The following is a 22,174-nucleotide window of genomic DNA, read 5'->3' on the forward strand; positions in this document are numbered from 1 at the left end:
AGCTTGCTGTGTGACATTTTCTTTAGCAATTTATTTAATGTTTTGAGCCTCACCTCACTCATAAAATGGCAATTCTGATGAACTGTGTATGTTAAAAGAGAAAGAAGTTTGGGCGTAGTTTCTGGTAGCAAGGGAGTGTGCATCCTTCCGTGATCCTAGAAGCAATTCCACAGGAAGCCCTCAGTCAGCATAGACTGAGAAAACACCAGTTTGATTCCTCCTCTCCTCTGTCTCCATCCTCCCAGGTCCTGTAGTTCTCAGGTCCCTGCAGGTACTCTGTGAGCTGTCCAATCCTGGAACCACTGTGTTGATGTTGGCGCCCAGTCAGCTCCTAACGGCTCTAAGCTCAGTCGTTAATAATGAGGACTCTTTATCACCTGTCCAGTTGCCAGTTGCCGCTGCTATTCCTGGCATCAGCTATGGTTTCAGAGAGATCTGAAGAGAAAGGAGGACTCCTGTGGGTGCCCTTAGGAACCGCTGGAATGTCTGTGCATGTCTTCGCGGCTTTCTGGCTAGCTGTTTGCCTATGAACTTATAATCCATGTGGCTCTGGGTAAGAAAAAAAATCTTTGAAGAAAACCTTAGGCTGCTGTCAGCAAGAGTCTCCCGCTGTTACTCAAATGCCTCTTTCTGCATAGATATTTTCTCTCTCAAGGTTGTAGAAGTCTACATTAAAAGCTGTGGCTTCCAACTCTAGTAAGAGGTTTGTACTCTTGGATTTTGCTATGACTGAGTTACACCCCCAGGGAGACGTATGATCGCATTTGGATCTTGGGAAAGCAAACGCACGAGTTCTTTACATGATGCACATTTAAAGAAGCAGTAAAGTTTTGCTGTGCCCACTATGCCCCCAGCTTATGTAAGGAAAAGGAACTCAAGCAAACATACTAGTGTGGTAAGAGTGAGTGAGTCTTCCCTAGGTGAGGAAAAGAGTGGTTATTTTATTTCCTTTTGCTATATTTTCTAAAATATTTGCGTAGTAGTTCCAAAGTAAAGAAGCCATTTGTATGCACAAGAATGGATACACACATTTGTACACACACTTATATGTATGAAAACAGTTCCATGTTTGTAGGTTGATGTCATTATGCAGGTAAAGGCAGACAAGATAACAAGAGCCCTGTCATTGGATGAGAAGGAAGGGAGGCAGGAACAGAGGTTTTAGAAGGGAGGGAGAAGCAGGAGAAAAGGAGCTGGGAGAACATGGCAGCAGATGTTAAGATTCTTCTCCGTGCATAGATACAGGTTGATGTGAATATTTTTAAGGATGGGTGTGTACAGGATTTCGAGCTGTCTAGATGGGCAAATTATATCTTATCAATTGGATCAGAGGTTATTGTGTGGTGTGTTCTTTCATGTGGCGACATTAATTGGGACACACCAAGACCACCACAGAAATTGGGATGTGTATGCCTGGTGTGGTAGCAACCCGACAAGGCAACTGTGAGTGAAAGGAAAGGCAAGGTGCCATGCTGGAATGGGTCATGGACTGCCCGTGTCAGAGTACTTGGCGGCATCATGGAGTTGCTGAGATACAGCCTGTGTACCTGTGGGAACTGGTTGCTCTCCTTTTTTTTTTTAACCTCAACACATGTATATGTAAAGTTACATATATATATGTACATATATGTATATATATATGCATATATGTATAAAACAAAGTCAGGGCATTGGGCATCATGAATGCAACTGATGCAACTGTAAGGGTCTTATAGCACCTATGGCTGGATCTGCAGCGATTGTCAGAATGACCTTTTTTGTACCTATTTACAACTCAGTATTTTCTTCATCCCTAACTGTGAACTCATGCAGGTGTCTTCAACGTAGTTCCTTTGCCAAGAATGCCGGGTGGTTATGTCTGTTTCGTTGGATTGTTATAAAGCACAAAAGAGATCATGATGAGAAAGATGCTCGAAAAATCACAGAGTATTGTGTCCAGGAAGGTGCTGATGGAATGCTGAGCTCGAAGGATGAAGTCGAGGCACTTCTGCGGGAAGAAGAATAGAATCGTAGTAGAAGCTGATAGTTTGAAATGGAAGGGAGGCAGGCTTTCGGTTGGCTTACCCTGATGGCTCTAGGTAGATTTCTTGAGGAGCTGTGTATTGGCCAAGTATATCTGTAGCATGTAGCCACATGCTATTTCTTAGGATCTAAATGAACCGCGACTTCCTGAAGCAGAGTCGGGGTCAGGTGAGGAATAAAAGACAGGGGAAAACGTGTTCCGACAACAAAATAAATCAAGCTAAAATGTTTGTGTGTCAGGCTACGCATTAAGTTATAATTTAATTCTTAGAGTGTGTCCACGAAGAGAGTGCTTTTGTTGTTTTTATTTTATTTTTATTATTATATTATGTTATACTGTTTTATTTTATTATTAGCTTACAAATAAGTAAACCGAGTCAGAGAGGTTGATTTCTCTTGCGGCTACAAAGTTTTTAGAAAGCTAATGTGAGTGCCTTCCAAACTCACTCCTAAGGGTTGGCTTTGTTAGCCGGAAGGCTTACTGAACAGAATATACACGGCTAAGTACTGGGGCAGAGCTGATTTTAGTTGTTCACATTGTTGCTCTTTAAGAGGCTTCTGCAAACAATCAGAGTGCATTGTATTTGCGCATCTATCTTGAGAGGAGCCCTAAAACGGAATCAATTATAACACTTTACTTTCTACACAGGAAAAATAACAAAGAATGGGACATTTGCATAAAATCATTTTTCTACTAAGTGAAGGGAAATCAAGTTCTCTGACTCTTTAGCTGAGGTTTCGAATTCCAAGATCGCACTGCCACCTAGTGTGGGGAGAGCATCTTCCCACCAAGCAGAAAGTACTGAACCGGGTATAAGATGGGATGCATCATAAGGGAGTGTTTAAGGAAGGAATTTCAGCTTCCAGGGACTAAGTCACTACCTAAAGACTATACATGGACTGACCCTGGACTCTGACCTCATAGGTAGCAATGAATATCCTAGTAAGAGCACCAGTGGAAGGGGAAGCCCTGGGTCCTGCTAAGACTGAACCCCCAGTGAACTAGACTGTTGGGGGGAGGGCGGCAATGGGGGGAGGGTTGGGAGGGGAACACCCATAAAGAAGGGGAGGGGGGAGGGGGATGTTTGCCTGGAAACCGGGAAAGGGAATAACACTCGAAATGTAAATAAGAAATACTCAAGTTAATAAAAATAAATAAATAAAGAAAGAAAGAAATTAAAAAAAAAGGAAGGAATTTCAGGATTCGAGATCGTTCTGTGTTTTGTTAGTGAAGTTTAGTGTGCAGGAGCTCAATTCTATTATTAATAGCATTGAGTTAATGAATGATGTTAGTGTAAAAAGAGTAGAGACAGGTATCTCTACTTTTTCTGTCATATATATATATATATATCTGTGTGTTTGTCATTAATTAACTTTTTAGTTTATTTATTTATTATGCCCTTAAGGTATTAATTAATTAATTAATTAATTAATTCACTTTACATCCTGATCTCAGCTTCCTCCTCTCCTTCCAGTGCCCCTCTCACATAGCCTCCCTCCCCCTCTATCCTTCTCTGAGAGGGGGGAGTCTCCCTGGGTACCAACCCATCCTGGCATATCAAGTCACTGCAGGACTGGGCATATCCTCTCCCACTGAGGCCAGACAAGGTGGGTCAGTTATGGAACTAGGATCCAAAGGTAAGCAATAGAGTCGGAAACAGTCGCTGCTCCAATTGTTAGGAGACCCACGAGAAGACCAAGCTGCACATCTGCTACATATGTGCAGGAGGCTTACATCCAGCCCATGCTTTCTCTTTAGTGTTTCAGTCTCTGAGAGCCCTCAAGTGGCCAGGTTAGTTGACTCTGTTGGAGTCCCTGTCCCCTCCCTGACAGGTGCATCTTTAAAATAGATGTCCTGTAAGGAATGTATTGCACTCGTCTTTTTGTTCTCTCTAGGGGTCTCAGGAAGTCTTATTGGTTAAACTGATAATTATTCAAAAATCTTATTTAGCAAATATTATACATCTGTTGTCTGCAAGGTAGTACCTGTGGCAGCAAAGGGGAGAGGTTTAAAGGAGAAGAAAACATGGCCTGGATAAGGCGAAGCTTTCAGTGGGCCGCCACCACCACCCCTGCCTGCAACAGCAGCAGGAGCATTTTGGAGCCTGTTAGAGTGCAAATTTCTGGACCTGCCTTAAATCTTCTGGGGCTGGAGTCCAGGAATCAGTTTTAAGCATCCTGGTGGTTGATTCTAATGTAGCTTTTGGCTCCACTGTTAGGACAGAAGCCATGTCAGTGCACAGAGAACCATGCTGATGGCCCGGTATGCATAGTTCGGAGGAAAGTAAATGAGTCTTAGGACACAAACCAGCTGCTGTAAACTTGAAGACCCCACAGCGAGCAAAATACAGCGACAGCTCCCTGAAGCATGTGCGCTCTGCTGGGTGGGGGATTGGTTTTTCTCTTCCTTGGAGAACTGGAAATGACCATGTTTTAGAGGAAGCAAAACCAATACCCGGAAAAGCTTCTGGGGTTGGCAAGGTCAACGTTGCCATGCCTTCAGCATTACTGTTTCACAGTGAGAGCAATGGCACAGAGAGACGACTAGAGCACGGGACTCTGTTTGCTCTGAGTTGAGATGATTAGGCCACAATTATGTGCATAGAACCAAAATAAGGGGATTTAAAATAGAGCTTTGAACATGGTGGAGTTTCTTTACAGTAAAACCGAGCCCAACGCCGGACAGTGGGAGTCAGTTTTTGCAACTCTCTGATTGTTAATCAGCGACTCAGCCAGAGATTTCTGTGATAAGTTTCAGGCTCTCGCTGTGGCTAATTTACAGCACCCTCACACAAGTCACACGTGTTACCAGACACTCTGGATCTTTTTACACTGAAAGCAAAGGCAGAGGAGTAAAGCTTCAAATTTGATTCCATTACGAAGCTGGTTCAAAACACCCCTCTTTATTTGAAACTATAAATTAGTAGAATGCGGTGGTCACACCCTCAATTATTGCCATCAGGTTGTCATTACTCCATTCAAAACCACATTTAAAAGAAAAACAGACACGCCTCTGGAAACTAAGGAACTTGCCCACTGTTTGGTGAGTTTTGTGTGACACCCCAAGTCCTGTGTCAGGAGCTAGGAGGCATTGTGTCTATGTGTTCCAATCCAGTGTTTTTTTTTTTTTCTAACTATGACTTGCAATTCATTACTGGTTCTGACATCGATGTATTGAGTTGGTCATCTTTATTAAAAGCGGAAATAGGAAATTAATCGGAAAATAGAGTATAGCACGTTTACATGCATGAGTGTTGTTTTCTGAAACCCTTGCTTTAGTTTTGTGTATGTGTATAAACTATTCACATGGGTCTCTCCCATCCTCCAAACAATGTCAGAATCCCTTCCAAAGGCATGCCTGAAAGTGTCACCGATGCCTAAACACTTATGCTACTTTCCATGACAACCAGAACAAAGTCTAAACTCCTTAGTATCACTCAGGTTCCCTCACCAAGTTCCTCCTACTCGATATTTCATTAAATTTCCCATATGTTTAGTTGTTCAAGCTCAAAACCGGGAAAATATTTCCTTTGTGCTACCCACCCTTCCACCCCTCCACCCCTCCACCCCTCCACCCCTCCACCCCTCCACCCTTCCACCCCTCCACCCCTCCACACCTCTACCCCTCCACCTCTCCACCCCTCCACCCCTCCATCCCTCCACCCCTCCACCCTTCCACCCCTCCACCCCTCCACACCTCTACCCCTCCACCTCTCCACCCCTCCACCCCTCCATCCCTCCACCCCTCCACCTCTCCACCCCTCCACCCCTCCATCCCTCCACCCCTCCACCCCTCCACCCCTCCACCCCTCCACCCCTCCACCCCTCCATCCCTCCACCCCTCCACCCCTCCACACCTCCACCCCTTCACCCCTCCACAGCTCCACCCCTCCACCCCTCCACCCCTCCATCCCTCCATCCCTCCACACCTCCACCCCTCCACCCCTCCACACCTCCACCCCTCCACCCCTCCATCCCTCCACCCCTCCACAGCTCCATCCCTCCACCCCTCCACCCCTCCATCCTTCTGCCTCTCCACCCCTCCACCCCTCCATCCCTTCATCCCTTTACCCCTCCATCCCTCCACTTCCCCACCCCTCCACCTTCCCACCCCTCCACCCCCATCCCTCCCCTTTCAGCCTACTTTATCAATCTTATCTCATTATTTTCATCCAGTCTTCACCAACATCGATCCTCTCAAAGTGGCCTTCCCTGTCCCCACCCCTCCATTTTGACCAGTGTCCATACCTCTCTCTAGCAAACATTTCTCTAATAGTTTTAATTGCAGTTTCAACTGAAATTGTTTTACAAAGGTATTTAGTGTCTGTCTCCCCATCTACATGAAAGGTGTAAGGGGCAGAGAGCCAGTCACTCTATGCTATAATTGTAGAGTTGGGTTTAGGGTTTGAAGTAGGAGGGCCATGACTGACTAATTTCCAAACTGGCCCTAAGCTCAGCTGGTTATTCCCCATGTGCGGTCTCTCCCCTCACTCCCATAATAGAGCCTTCCCTCTCTGCCTAAGATGTACCGGTCTTCCCCAGTCTCTTGGTAGGCTTCTAGTCATCTTTTCAAATTTCATCTCCTGGATGAAAAATTTCCCCATGCCCTTGGACTGAGTCCATCCTTGTTGGCAGTCTTTTTATTCTTAATAATGTAAGTCGTTTTTCTTTCCCAGCTACACTGATTTTCCTCAGGGCAGGCATGTGGTAATCTGAGCTTTTTATCTCCTCAGCTCCTACTATGTATATGGTGACTCAGTTACTCGACAAATGTGTGTTGGATGATTGAACAAACAAATGAAAGAAAATAGATGTTCAAGAAGGACGACTGCAGCAGAGATCCCGAATTTAAGTTATAAGGAATAAATCATTTTGATTTATAGACAAGGAAAGGTAGTGTGCATATATACACTATAGGATCTTTGTGTACATGGAGTTAAGGAGGGTACAAAAATAATTACTCTATATAAAATTGGTTACTTAAAATGTCATGTTTTCCTAATGAATTTATGATCGCTATTGAATGATTTTTTCCCCCATTGGCCTTTTCAGGGATGAATAGTCAGGTAAAGGGGGGAGGGACAGTGTTAGCGACAAAAATAAAAGCAAAGCAAAGCAAAACAAAACAAAAACCTAAGTCTGGTGAGGTGGCTCAGTGGTTAGGAGCACTTACCACTCTTGCAGAGGTCCTGAGCTCAGTTTCCCCGACCTGTGTTCGTTGGATCACAGCATCCTGAAATGCCAGCTCAGGCGAGCTCTCTTCTGGCCTCTGCAGGTAACTGCAGTCATGTGCAAAATTCCACACATGTACACATACTTTTTTAAAAAAGGAAAAGATGTTTTTCATCTTAAGGCCCTTTGACTTCAGGGTACAGCTTGATCCAAACGAGAATAATGAGGAGTTTGATTCTTCCTCCTGTGAGGATTTGATGTCAGGTTAGGAAACATAGTCAGCAACAACTAAGATGGGTGGAGCAAACAAAAGTATCTTTAAAGGTTGTATATAGCTTTGTTTTCTCAGGATTTGCATTGTTGTCTTAATAGAACCGTTAGATTGTTATTCGCTATTTAAAATAAACAGCCAGCCTGGTCAGAAACCTTATCACTTATGAGCTTAGTTTTCTCTCAATTCTTTTGTTAAATAACCCATTCATCTGCTTTCTCATTTGAGTTGTAAAGAATTCCACAGACCACATGAGGCTCAAGAAGTAGTGTGGATGCTCTAGTCCTTCTTAGAAGGGGGAACAAAAATATTCATAGGAGGAGACATGGAGACATAGTTGTAGCAGGGGCTGAAGGGAAGGTCATTCAGAGCCTGCCCAACCTGGGGATCCAGCACATATACATACAGCCACCAAACCCAGACACTATTGATGAAGCCAAGATGTGCATGCTGACAGGAGCCTGATATAGCTGTCTCCTGAGAGGCTCTGCCAGAGCACGGCAAATACAGAGGCAGATTCTCGAAGCCAACCATGAACTGAGAATGGGGTCCCCATTGGAGGAATTAGAGAAAGGATTGAAAGAGCTGAAGGGGCTTGCAACCCCATAAGAACAACAATATCAACAAACCAGATCTCCCAGGGACTAAACCACCATCCAAAGAGTACACATGGACAGACCCATGACTCCACAGCTGCACATGTAGCAAAGGATGGCCTTGTTGGACACCAATGGGAGGAGAAGCCCTTGGTCCTGCCAAGGTTGGCCCCCCCCCTCAGTGTAGGGGAATGTTGGGGGAGGGGAACATTCTCATAGAAGAATGGGGGGTACGGGATAGGGGGTTTATATACGGGAAGTTGGGAAAGGGAATAACATTTGAGATGTAAATAAAAAATATCCAATAGAAAAAGACATTAAAAAAAGGAAAAAATAAAAAAGAGAATTCTTCAAAGCGGCTTGGGAAGGGGCAAGCATAAAGGTGAGTTCTCTCAAACCCTTTGAAGGATTTTTGAAACACCTATGTGTATAGGAAAATTGCCTCTTTTCTTTCTTACAGATCACAAAACACAGAGCTTGTGTAAAAATTCCTTTCAGAAAATGTCTTTCTCTTGGCCAATCAAAGGCGGGCTGGTTTCCCATAATTTCAGGCCATTAGGAAGCTCCCCAGAGAAATGTTTTTCGTTTTACATAAACTTCAAGTAGCTTGGGGTTGGGGATTTAGCTCAGTGGTAGAGCGCTTGCCTAACAACCTCAAGACCCTGGGTTCGGTCTCCAGCTCCAAAAAAAAAAAAAAAAAAAAAAAAAAAACCCTTCAAGTAGCTTAAACAAACACGCAGGTCTTAAGCCATTCATTCTCAGCCAGGACAGCTGCCTCAGAGATTGGGAAATTTGATGGAAAGCAGGACTTGTGGACAGCACTGCACAATAAGAAGAAATGAATGTCCCTCTCTGGGAGGGAGAGGGGACAGCCCTGCGCCCCTGCAATGAGTAGGCTAGAGGAACTTTAAAGCCATAGAAAGAGAGCTGGGATAGTAGCATTTACCTGCTCAGGGTCCAACCAGATACTCTCCAGCAAGCCGAGAGAGGCCAAAGTAAGAAAGACTTTATTGCAACAGCAAACAGGTCAGGGATTGGGAGATGGCTCAGTGGGTAACGCTTTTTGCCTCACAAGTCTGAGGACCAGAGTTTGGACCCTGGAATTCGTGTAATAGAGAGGCAGACCTGGTAGTTACCTGTAATCTCAGCATGGGGGGCAGATCCCCACTGAGCTCCAGGTTCAGTAGGAGACCATGTCTCCTTAAATAAAGTGGCGAATTATGGAAGAAGACACCCAACGTTAATTCCGCGCCTCTTCAGGGACCTATATATATATGCACCCTATCCCCCAGCATGGGGGATGTAAAACCATGTATACATATACAAACACCAAAAAGAAAATAAAACTAAAATTTAATGAGTCAAAAACATGAAAATAACTCAAGGAAGCAAACCTCAAAACTATTAGGCACCACAATTTATAGAGATGATTGGTCCTCCTGACTCCGTGTGCCTCTCTGATGCTTGTATCTTCCGAGATGGAACCGGAAGTAGAGCATCCTGTGCTGGCGGGACAAGGCCAGAGGTCCTGTTGCTCCGGAGGAGTGCTCAGGTTCAGGAGGAGGTCTGTGTACACTCGTGCGACAGTGGTGTGGGTGCACCCCCTCTTTAGGTCTGTCATCCGAGTAATTCACTCTCTGGATCTTTATGGAAAAAAAAAGGGCTGCGCTCACTGTGGTCTATTCAATCCCAAACTACTAATCTCAGAGGTTGAGAGCAAACAAGTCGAAGACTTGAGGTCATATCATATTAGAATTTCCCATGGGGAGTGAGAGCTGACTTGCAGCAATGGCGCTCTCGGAGAGCCATCTGGGTCTGTACTTTAGTTCTCCCATCTAGCAGGTAACGATGTGTAGTCTAACTTTACGGGTAGTTGTGCGACTCGTACGCTACTTAACTGTAGGCATGGACAAGAGGGGTAAGCACTCAATGACTTGTCATCAGGATAAGAATGTCCAGGGATGGAGAGAGACCTCACCGCCTGATCAGGTGGGCACTCCTGAGGCTGCAGAGCGGAGGAGACCACCAACACTGCCCACCCCTGCCCACATCCCTGGCCCAAGAGGCAACTGTATAAGGCCTCTGGGTTCCCGTAGGGGAGGGCCCGGGAGCGGCAGGACCCCTGCGCCTGAGACACTGCCGGAACCTGAAGGAAACAGACCGGATAAACAGTTCTCTGCACCCAAATCCCGTGGGAGGGAGAGCTGAACCTTCAGAGAGGCGGACACGCCTGGGAAACCAGAAGAGACTGCACTCTGTGCACATCCAGGCGCCAGAGGAAAACACCAAACGTCATCTGAAACCCTGGTGCACGGAGGCTCCCGGAAGGAGCGGCACAGATTTTCCCTGTTGCTGCCACAGCAGAGAGGACTTAGGCAGTACCCCACTGAGCCTTGGAACCACAGGTAGGACCAATTTTTCCCCTGCAAGAAACCTGCCTGGTGAACTCAAGACACAGGCCCACAGGAACAGCTGAAGACCTGTAGAGAGGAAAAACTACACGCCCGAAAGCAGAACACTCTGTCCCCATAACTGGCTGAAAGAAAACAGGAAAACAGGTCTACAGCACTCCTGACACACAGGTTATAGGACAGTCTAGCCACAGTCAGAAATAGCAGAACAAAGTAACACTAGAGATAATCTGATGGCGAGAGGCAAGCACAGGAACCCAAGCAACAGAAACCAAGACTACATGGCATCATCGGAGCCCAATACTCCCACCAAAGCAAACACGGAATATCCAAACACACCAGAAAAGCAAGACCTAGTTTCAAAATCATATTTGATCATGATGCTGGAGGACTTCAAGAAAGACATAAAGAACTCCCTTAGAGAACAAGTAGAAGCCTACAGAGAGGAATCGCAAAAATCCCTGAAAGAATTCCAGGAAAACACAATCAAACAGTTGAAGGAATTAAAAATGGAAATAGAAGCAATCAAGAAAGAACACATGGAAACAACCCTGGACATAGAAAATCAAAAGAAAAGACAAGGAGCTGTAGATACAAGCTTCACCAACAGAATTCAAGAGATGGAAGAGAGAATCTCGGGAGCAGAAGATTCCATAGAAATCATTGACTCAACTGTCAAAGATAATGTAAAGCGGAAAAAGCTACTGGTCCAAAACATACAGGAAATCCAGGACTCAATGAGAAGATCAAACCTAAGGATAATAGGTATAGAAGAGAGTGAAGACTCCCAGCTCAAAGGACCAGTAAATATCTTCAACAAAATCATAGAAGAAAACTTCCCTAACCTAAAAAAAGAGATACCCATAGGCATACAAGAAGCCTACAGAACTCCAAATAGATTGGACCAGAAAAGAAACACCTCCCGTCACATAATTGTCAAAACACCAAACGCACAAAATAAAGAAAGAATATTAAAAGCAGTAAGGGAAAAAGGCCAAATAACATATAAAGGGAGACCTATCAGAATCACACCAGACTTTTCGCCAGAAACTATGAAGGCCAGAAGATTCTGGACAGATGTCATACAGACCCTAAGAGAACACAAATGCCAGCCCAGGTTACTGTATCCTGCAAAACTCTCAATTAACATAGATGGAGAAACCAAGATATTCCATGACAAAACCAAATTTACACAATATCTTTCTACAAATCCAGCACTACAAAGGATAATAAAGGGTAAAGCCCAACATAAGGAGGCAAGCTATACCCTAGAAGCAAGAAACTAATCATCTTGGCAACAAAACAAAGAGAATGAAAGCACACAATCATAACCTCACTTCCAAATATGAATATAACGGGAAGCAATAATCACTATTCCTTAATATCTCTCAATATCAATGGCCTCAACTCCCCAATAAAAAGACATAGATTAACAAACTGGATACGCAACGAGGACCCTGCATTCTGCTGCCTACAGGAAACACACCTCAGAGACAAAGACAGACATTACCTCAGAGTGAAAGGCTGGAAAACAATTTTCCAAGCAAATGGTCAGAAGAAGAAAGCTGGAGTAGCCATTCTAATATCAAATAAAATCAATTTTCAACTAAAAGTCATCAAAGAAGATAAGGAAGGACACTTCATATTCATCAAAGGAAAAATCCACCAAGATGAAGTCTCAATCCTAAATATCTATGCCCCAAATACAAGGGCACCTACATATGTAAAAGAAACCTTACTAAAGCTCAAAACACACATTGCACCTCACACAATAATAGTGGGAGATTTCAACACCCCACTCTCATCAATGGACAGATCATGGAAACAGAAATTAAACAGAGATGTAGACAGACTAAGAGAAGTCATGAGCCAAATGGACTTAACGGATATTTATAGAACATTCTATCCTAAAGCAAAAGGATATACCTTCTTCTCAGCTCCTCATGGTACTTTCTCCAAAATTGACCATATAATTGGTCAAAAAACGGGCCTCAACAGGTACAGAAAGATAGAAATAATCCCATGCGTGCTATCGGACCACCACGGCCTAAAACTGGTCTTCAATAACAATAAGGGAAGAATGCCCACATATACGTGGAAATTGAACAATGCTCTACTCAATGATAACCTGGTCAAGGAAGAAATAAAGAAAGAAATTAAAAACTTTTTAGAATTTAATGAAAATGAAGGTACAACATACCCAAACTTATGGGACACAATGAAAGCTGTGCTAAGAGGAAAACTCATAGCGCTGAGTGCCTGCAGAAAGAAACAGGAAAGAGCATATGTCAGCAGCTTGACAGCACACCTAAAAGCTCTAGAACAAAAAGAAGCAAATACACCCAGGAGGAGTAGAAGGCAGGAAATAATCAAACTCAGAGCTGAAATCAACCAAGTAGAAACAAAAAGGACCATAGAAAGAATCAACAGAACCAAAAGTTGGTTCTTTGAGAAAATCAACAAGATAAATAAACCCTTAGCCAGACTAACGAGAGGACACAGAGAGTGCGTCCAAATTAACAAAATCAGAAATGAAAAGGGAGACATAACTACAGATTCAGAGGAAATTCAAAAAATCATCAGATCTTACTATAAAAACCTATATTCAACAAAACTTGAAAATCTTCAGGAAATGGACAATTTCCTAGACAGATACCAGGTATCGAAATTAAATCAGGAACAGATAAACCAGTTAAACAACCCCATAACTCCTAAGGAAATAGAAGCAGTCATTAAAGGTCTCCCAACCAAAAAGAGCCCAGGTCCAGACGGGTTTAGTGCAGAATTCTATCAAACCTTCATAGAAGACCTTATACCAATATTATCCAAACTATTCCACAAAATTGAAACAGATGGAGCCCTACCGAATTCCTTCTACGAAGCCACAATTACTCTTATACCTAAACCACACAAAGACACAACAAAGAAAGAGAACTTCAGACCAATTTCCCTTATGAATATCGACGCAAAAATACTCAATAAAATTCTGGCAAACCGAATTCAAGAGCACATCAAAACAATCATCCACCATGATCAAGTAGGCTTCATCCCAGGCATGCAGGGATGGTTTAATATACGGAAAACCATCAACGTGATCCATCATATAAACAAACTGAAAGAACAGAACCACATGATCATTTCATTAGATGCTGAGAAAGCATTTGACAAAATTCAACACCCCTTCATGATAAAAGTCCTGGAAAGAATAGGTATTCAAGGCCCATACCTAAACATAGTAAAAGCCATATACAGCAAACCAGTTGCTAACATTAAACTAAATGGAGAGAAACTTGAAGCAATCCCACTAAAATCAGGGACTAGACAAGGCTGCCCACTCTCTCCCTACTTATTCAATATAGTTCTTGAAGTTCTAGCCAGAGCAATCAGACAACAAAAGGAGATCAAGGGGATACAGATCGGAAAAGAAGAGGTCAAAATATCACTATTTGCAGACGACATGATAGTATATTTAAGTGATCCCAAAAGTTCCACCAGAGAACTACTAAAGCTGATAAACAACTTCAGCAAAGTGGCTGGGTATAAAATTAACTCAAATAAATCAGTTGCCTTCCTCTATACAAAAGAGAAACAAGCCGAGAAAGAAACTAGGGAAACGACACCCTTCATAATAGACCCAAATAATATAAAGTACCTCGGTGTGACTTTAACCAAGCAAGTAAAAGATCTGTACAATAAGAACTTCAAGACACTGAGGAAAGAAATTGAAGAAGACCTCAGAAGATGGAAAGATCTCCCATGCTCATGGATTGGCAGGATTAATATAGTAAAAATGGCCATTTTACCAAAAGCAATCTACAGATTCAATGCAATCCCCATCAAAATACCAATCCAATTCTTCAAAGAATTAGACAGAACAATTTGCAAATTCATCTGGAATAACAAAAAACCCAGGATAGCTAAAGCTATCCTCAACAATAAGAGGACTTCAGGGGGAATCACTATCCCTGAACTCAAGCAGTATTACAGAGCAATAGTGATAAAAACTGCATGGTATTGGTACAGAGACAGACAGATAGACCAATGGAATAGAATTGAAGACCCAGAAATGAACCCACACACCTATGGTCACTTGATTTTTGACAAAGGAGCCAAAACCATCCAATGGAAAAAAGATAGCATTTTCAGCAAATGGTGCTGGTTCAACTGGAGGGCAACATGTAGAAGAATGCAGATCGATCCATGCTTATCACCCTGTACAAAGCTTAAGTCCAAGTGGATCAAGGACCTCCACATCAAACCAGACACACTCAAACTAATAGAAGAAAAACTAGGGAAGCATCTGGAACACATGGGCACTGGAAAAAATTTCCTGAACAAAACACCAATGGCTTATGCTCTAAGATCAAGAATCGACAAATGGGATCTCATAAAACTGCAAAGCTTCTGTAAGGCAAAGGACACTGTGGTTAGGACAAAACGGCAACCAACAGATTGGGAAAAGATCTTTACCAATCCTATAACAGATAGAGGCCTTATATCCAAAATATACAAAGAACTCAAGAAGTTAGACCGCAGGGAAACAAATAACCCTATTAAAAAATGGGGTTCAGAGCTAAACAAAGAATTCACAGCTGAGGAATGCCGAATGGCTGAGAAACACCTAAAGAAATGTTCAACATCTTTAGTCATAAGGGAAATGCAAATCAAAACAACCCTGAGATTTCACCTCACACCAGTGAGAATGGCTAAGGTCAAAAACTCAGGTGACAGCAGATGCTGGCGAGGATGTGGAGAAAGAGGAACACTCCTCCATTGTTGGTGGGATTGCAGACTGGTAAAACCATTCTGGAAATCAGTCTGGAGGTTCCTCAGAAAATTGGACATTGAACTGCCTGAGGATCCAGCCATACCTCTCTTGGGCATATACCCAAAAGATGCCTCAACATATAAAAGAGACACGTGCTCCACTATGTTCATCGCAGCCTTATTTATAATAGCCAGAAACTGGAAAGAACCCAGATGCCCTTCAACAGAGGAATGGATACAGAAAATGTGGTACATCTACACAATGGAATATTACTCAGCTATCAAAAACAACGAGTTTATGAAATTCGTAGGCAAATGGTTGGAACTGGAAAATATCATCCTGAGTGAGCTAACCCACTCACAGAAAGACATACATGGTATGCACTCATTGATAAGTGGCTATTAGCCCAAATGCTTGAATTACCCTAGATCCCTAGAACAAAGGAAACTCAAGACGGATGATCAAAATGTGAATGCTTCACTCCTTCTTTAAATGAGGAAAAAGAATACCCTTGGCAGGGAAGGGAGAGGCAAAGATTAAAACAGAGACTGAAGGAACACCCATTCAGAGCCTGCCCCACAGGTGGCCCATACATATACAGCCACCCAATTAGACAAGATGGATGAAGCAAAGAAGTGCAGGCTGACAGGAGCCGGATGTAGATCGCTCCTGAGAGACACAGCCAGAATACAGCAAATACAGAGGCGAATGCCAGCAGCAAACCACTGAACTGAGAATAGGTCCCCCGTTGAAGGAATCAGAGAAAGAACTGGAAGAGCTTGAAGGTGCTCGAGACCCCAAAAGTACAACAATGTCAAGCAACCAGAGCTTCCAGGGACTAAGCCACTACCTAAAGACTATACATGGACTGACCCTGGACTCTGTCCCCATAGGTAGCAATGAATATCCTAGTAAGAGCAGCAGTGGAAGGGGAAGCCCTGGGTCCTGCTAAGACTGAACCCCCAGTGAACTAGACTATGCGGGGAGGGTGGCAATGGGGGGAGGTTTGGGAGGGGAACACCCATAAGGAAGGGGAGGGGGGAGGGTGATGTTTGTCCGGAAACCGGGAAAGGGAATAACACTTGAAATGTATATAAGAAATACTCAAATTAATAAAAAAAAAAAAAAAAAAAAAAAAAAAAAAAAAAAATTCCCAAAAAAAAAAAAAAAAAAAAGAATGTCCAGGGATGAGTTTGGCAGGAGATCCTTTGTCTCTGCTGATCTTATTTGAGTCCCCCCCAGGAACTGCTGTTAAGGAACTCTTTCGTCCCGTTTTATAGATAAGGTAGTTAAATATGGGGAGACTAATTATGCTGCTCTAGATCATATAACCGCTAAGGCAGAAGTGGGTTTAAACCTAGGTTGACTAGGTGGGAGCCCCCACACCTCTGTCTCAGAATAGGCAGCTCTTTGCTGGATCCTGTGGCCTCTGAAAGCCTCCACTGTGGCCTTATAACAGCTCTCAAAGCCTCTACTGTGCCCTATAGCTGTTCTAAAAGCCTGCACTGTATTCCCATAGTAGCTTGCTGCATTTCTCTGGTGAAATTCCCCACATCCTGGTTTTTTTTTCTTCCCAGCAAGACTTTTCCCATTCAATCCCTCCTTCAGTAACCTTGTTAGCTTTAAGCCAGGCACACCCCTGGCTGGGCCTGGGCTTACTGGCTGTTTCTCTCCACCCCTTTCCTTTGCTTCAGCTTAAAGAGTTATTACATGCCATCAGTTCACTCTTTTTGCTTTTAGCCCTAAGAGGGGCAAGAAGGAGCAAGCTTGGGGCCAAATCTCAGAGCCAGAGAAGGATAGAGAAGGGGTGTTGGGGAGTAGGGACTCCCCTCCAACCCCCTCATGGTGACTCTTATAAACCCAAGAGAACCCACTGGGAAAATGAAGAACTTCTGGTAAGCTCATGCCTGTGGAGGGAGATGGGCAAGGATTTTTGCGGTATTGGTAACATAAGGGGGGAGGTGAGAGACAGTGAGGACCAGCGGAGAGTCAGATGAGACAATACAGCAAGTACGTAAGCACCTGAAATAGAAAAAGAAGAGGCAGCTATGGAAAGAGAGGCAAAAGTACAAAGAGAAAAGAAAGCAGAGGCAAGGGTCGTGTAGAAAATGAAATGGCGAGACACCAAGTCAGGAACGCGTTTATCTGAAGAATTCCCAAGTGAACTTTCAATATGCGAATAAAAACCAGTAGTGCGTATGCCTTGGGATTTGGTTGCCTCCATCAGCCAGAATTGGCAGGTTTAAAATATGAAAGGAGTTCCATCTGAAGAGATTCCTGTTTGCCTCATTTTTTTTCTCTCTCTTTCTCCTCTTCAGGAAAATTCCACTTTTCTTCTTTGCATGCAGTTTTCTGGGACCCTGTGTATCTGCAACTCCTAAGCGTCGTGCAAGTAAGACCCACGGTTTATGGAGTGTGGAGAAGCAGGCAGGGTTGTGATGGGGCAGGGCTGTGGTTGAGTGAAGGCTGTGCTTCCAATGGTCCTTCACGCTTTCCCTCTTCGACTTACCTTGGGGGGATGTTTGGACAGTTGGTTCTATGCTCAATGTTGAGCCTGGAAAGAGAGTCTCAACTGTAAGCTGGTAGGCAGGAAGGATAGCTGTGCTTTTCCTAGCGCTGGACATGGTGCTTCTTTCAGATGGTGAGGGCAAACATTGAGTGACTACATGGACGTATGGATGAATGGGGTAGATGAATGGGTTTTCCCCAAACACTGAAATCAGGAGGATAAAAAGAAAACATTTGATGTACTTGAATGGGTAGGGCAAAACCCAGCTTTGTACTGAAGCTGTGTGTGTGTGTGTGTGTGTGTGTGTGTGTGTGTGTGTGTGTGTGTGTGTGTGTGTGTGTGAAGTCTAAGAGTTTTATCAAGGTAGAAGAGGGTCTGGCAGTTATAAGAACTCATCTCTGGTGGTGACAATTTCCCGAGAACTGTACTTGTCTGGGAGTCCCATGGAACTGGCTCAAGGCTGACACTGTAATGTCATTGCAAATTTAGAGTTGGTGATATTTAAGGAATATTTCTAGCCCAAGCCACCAGAAGTTTTCCAAACAGGCTTCTGATCCTGTGCCATCCAGGACACTGTGCAGCTCTGGTTCCAAATGGAACAAATCCCCAACTCCTCCAGGTAGAAACATTCCTCCATCCTAAATTAGCATTCTACTTCCACACCTTGCATTCTTCCTGGAGAAGCTGAGGGTCAATGGATTCTGATCATCCAGGCATTGAGTTCAAGACAAACAAATGGCTTAGAAGCAAACTTGTGTAACACTGTGTCACTGTATGGATGACATGGTATTGCTTTTGCAGGATTTCCTGCCAATTCTGTTTCTCATGGTGGAAGTGAACTGTGTCCCAAGATCAGGATTGGCCAGGATGACTTGCCAGGTGAGTAGCACCGTATCATCCTGGAGATGCAGTCTCCAGACATAGTCTATTTCAGAAAGGGATAGAACCGGTCTCATTTTCAACCTTTCCCTCTTCTATTCCCTTTCTATAGGATTTGACCTGATTTCTCAGTTCCAAATTGAGAAGGCTGCATCTCGAAGGACTATCCAGAGGGTGGTGGGGTCCACAGCGTTACAAGTGGCTTACAAGCTGGGAAGTAATGTAGACTTCAGGATTCCAACAAGGTAACCTATCAGAAGGACTCTAATTATCTTCTTTGAGTGCGTTCAGAAATGTTTACGTCTATTCAATGTTAAGGGAATATATTTTACTCTTTGATATTTCTTGGATTATTTTATTTTAAGATAAAGGCCTTGGGGTCCAGCTCAGTGGTAGGTCACTTACCTTGAATGCTTTAGCCAATGGGTTAAGTCACCAGAACTGCTAAAACAAAATTAAAAAACCAAAATGAATGTGTTCACCTATCAATCCTTAGCATCTGAATGCCTCTCTTCATGTTAGGTTTGTAATTTCCTTTCCATTCCAAGAGTAAAAACACCTCTGAGACTATTATACATCAATTCAGGACATGTTCTTAGAATTTTGCTTTCTGTTTTTCTGGAATTTGTCTGGTTTTGACTGAAAGGACTCTCTGTGAGCAGTGGCAGAAGTGAGACATAAATTTAACAAGAAGCCACAGATGATGTGGTTTTGGAGGCTCACAGAGGAGCTGTTCAAGTGTCCTGGTGCTGAAAGAGAACCACACATGCAGTCTTAGGTCCTGGATGACGCCCAATGAACAAAATGGAAATGATTGCAAAAGGAACACTGGCAGGGTCACGCATGCCTCTTTTACTTGATTATTTCCACTTTCATAGAATCAATTCATAAATTCTTCATGGCTGAAGTTCTGTGGTATACGCCAGCTGAATGAATTATGTCAATGGGATGACAAGCTCTTCGCTGATCTAGGTCTTGGATCATCAACATGCCATGTGGTTGATATGATTATTATATGTTTTGGGGGTTTTATTATTAGTGTTAAGTTCATTGTGCAAACTAATGGATTCATCATGGAATCTTCATACATGTCTGTCATGTACTCTGTTGGTATCATCTTCAAATTCCATCTCATTTCTTCTCCTGAAATGTGCTTTCATTTCATGTATGCATATTTGTGAATGTTGCATATAAAGTGCTTTAATGCATTGTGAAAATAGAACTAACATTCCTTTGGTAGATAAAAAGATTTATACCTTTAATGGACATTAAGTTGTATAGGAAAAAACGATTAACTGCAATAGTGAAAGGATATGCCACAAAATTTGTGTATTTCTTGAATTTTTTTCAAGAATCTTATATAAATATTAAAACAGAAAGTAGAAATTCACATTTTTAAGCTGTATGTGTAGTTCAAGAGTGGATCATTGTAGTTTTCTTGTGTATTTAGTAACATTGCTCTCAACCTCATAACATTGTTCGAAGGGACATCGCCTCTCTTCTTTGGCGCAGGAGGAAATAGAATCCTCATAGGTTAGTTTGCTCACGTAAGCAAGTTTAAAGGCTTGATGTTAACTGGGTGTGCTAAAAGTCAGGCAGCAGCATACTGAGAGCCAGGCAGCATGGTTTTGGAGGTAGTTGTGCCTCTGACTACTGAGCCTGGACCTGCACTCATATCTAGAAAGATTAAAATCATCCTTCGAGTCTTGTTTCTGTTGCTATGATAAACGGTTCCAACCAAAAGCAGCTTTGGGAAGGAAAGGATTTATTTGCCTTACCCTTCTGGGTAATCGACCCAGGAAAATTAGGGCAGGAACTCAAGCAAAACGTCAAGCAGACAGCGTGGAGGAATGCTACTTCCTGGCTCACGGGCTCATGCTTAGTGAGCTTTCTTACATAGCTCAGGACCACCTGTCTAAGGAATGGTGCTGCCTGAGGTAGGCACACTCTTCTGGATCAGTTAACAAAGTCAAGACAATTTCCCACAGACATCGCCTGCAGACTGATCGGGTTTAGGTAGTCCCTCTGTTGAGACGCCCTCCTCAGGGGACTCTAGGCTGTATGAAGTTGTCAGATAATGCTAATTAGGATAGTTACGATTGCAGAAATTGGCTCTATTTATGTATTCATTTATTTCATTGCTTAGATGGTATTTTCACTTAAGGAAATACTAGCTGGCCTGTAAAATATATTTCAAAATAACTTCTTTTCTGTGAGTTGAAACACAGTTGGGCTGGCATTAACCTTAGTTCAGAGACAGACTGACGGGGGGTGGTATACTCCTCTACATCCTTTCTGCTGTTTTCCTCTAAGTGCTGAGAGCCCTCAATTAAGTAATACGCACAGGTCGTAGCTAATGTCACCAATCACTGAACTTACTAGGAAATGATGGAGGAAAGCCGGGGGCAAGAGGAAGGAAATGAAAAGGGAAGTAAAGCCAGAGTGCCGAGTCATGTGGCTTTCTAGTACATAGCGAAGCCTTCTTTTCTTTCTCTCTTTCCCCCGAGGAACATTTATTTCTATCTTACTTGTTTTTAGGCTAGCTCACACTCCGTTATGTGACTCCATGCTTGTTTTTATACACTGTTCTCAGTCATTCTCCGTTTCTGCCTTTCACCCCCAACCCTGGCTGGCTTGGAACAAGCTATTTAAGCCTCTGTTTGGTCAGTTAAGAATTAGAGATAGAAGGGAGAACTATGTCAAAAGGTTACTATATAGGGAAAATATTAATAACTGTAGAGTGCTTAGACGAAGCCTGAACACTGGAGACTGGATAAGTATTCACCCTTACCTGAAGAGAACAGAGCAGGCAGGAGAGCCTTCTTAATGGATTCTTTCTTTTTATTTATTTAAAAATTCTTATTTAAAGAGCATTTTTACATCATTTTTCTTTTCTTTTTCTACCAACTCATCCTGTTTCTTCCCTGCTCCCTCTCAAATCCATGTCCTCTTATTCTTTGTTATGTATACACACACACACACACACACACACACACACACACACACACACACACACACGGGCTTGCTACTTGGTAGCCAGTTAGTAAACCCTTCCTTGGGAGAAGTGGGTTCTCCCTCTCTCCAGAGTCACTAATCGTCTTTGTCTCTTCATCTAGCATGGAACCTTGTGAGATTTCCTCTATTCGTGATGGCATGTCAACTGGTGTTGTCATTGGTCTTGTTTAGGCAACCATATTGCTGAGATGTCACGGGTGCAGCTTTCTTGTCGTTTACAAGGCACATCTCTTAGCAGTTATCCTGGCCCTGGTCTGTGAAGACTGCTGAACCTTACGCGTAGGGTTGCCTTGTAGATGTATCGGTCTTGTGCATTCCACAGCCCGTAAGCAGACCTTAAATCCAATTAGATGTCAATAAGTTGCCTTTGAAATATATTGCCATGCTGGTCCATGATGTAGTCCACAGGCATAACAACTACGCAGGACTATTGACTTCTTTTCTCCAAGGCAGCTTGCAGAAGGTTTTGGATACTATAAGAGCTCGTCCTTGGGGTGTAGGCTTCCAGGTCAGACCCAGTTTGATTCCTCC

The 22,174-nt window shown here is 43.2% G+C and overlaps 1 protein-coding gene across 1 annotated transcript in view; it reads left to right on the forward strand.

Moving 5' to 3' along the window:
* The first annotated feature begins 16,876 nt into the window (after positions 1-16,876).
* Col9a1 (collagen type IX alpha 1 chain) overlaps positions 16,877-22,174 on the forward strand; it is an 82,836-nt gene continuing 77,538 nt past the window's right edge. The window contains 4 exon segments of the mRNA NM_001100842.1: positions 16,877-17,135; positions 17,559-17,632; positions 18,551-18,628; positions 18,741-18,873. Of these exon segments, the coding sequence (NP_001094312.1) occupies positions 17,083-17,135; positions 17,559-17,632; positions 18,551-18,628; positions 18,741-18,873 (338 nt within the window). The 5' untranslated portion in view covers positions 16,877-17,082.

This window comes from Rattus norvegicus, chromosome 9, assembly GCF_021556685.1.
Source record: "Rattus norvegicus strain SHRSP/BbbUtx chromosome 9, alternate assembly SHRSP_T2T, whole genome shotgun sequence".
NCBI classification, from domain to species: Eukaryota; Metazoa; Chordata; class Mammalia; order Rodentia; family Muridae; genus Rattus; species Rattus norvegicus.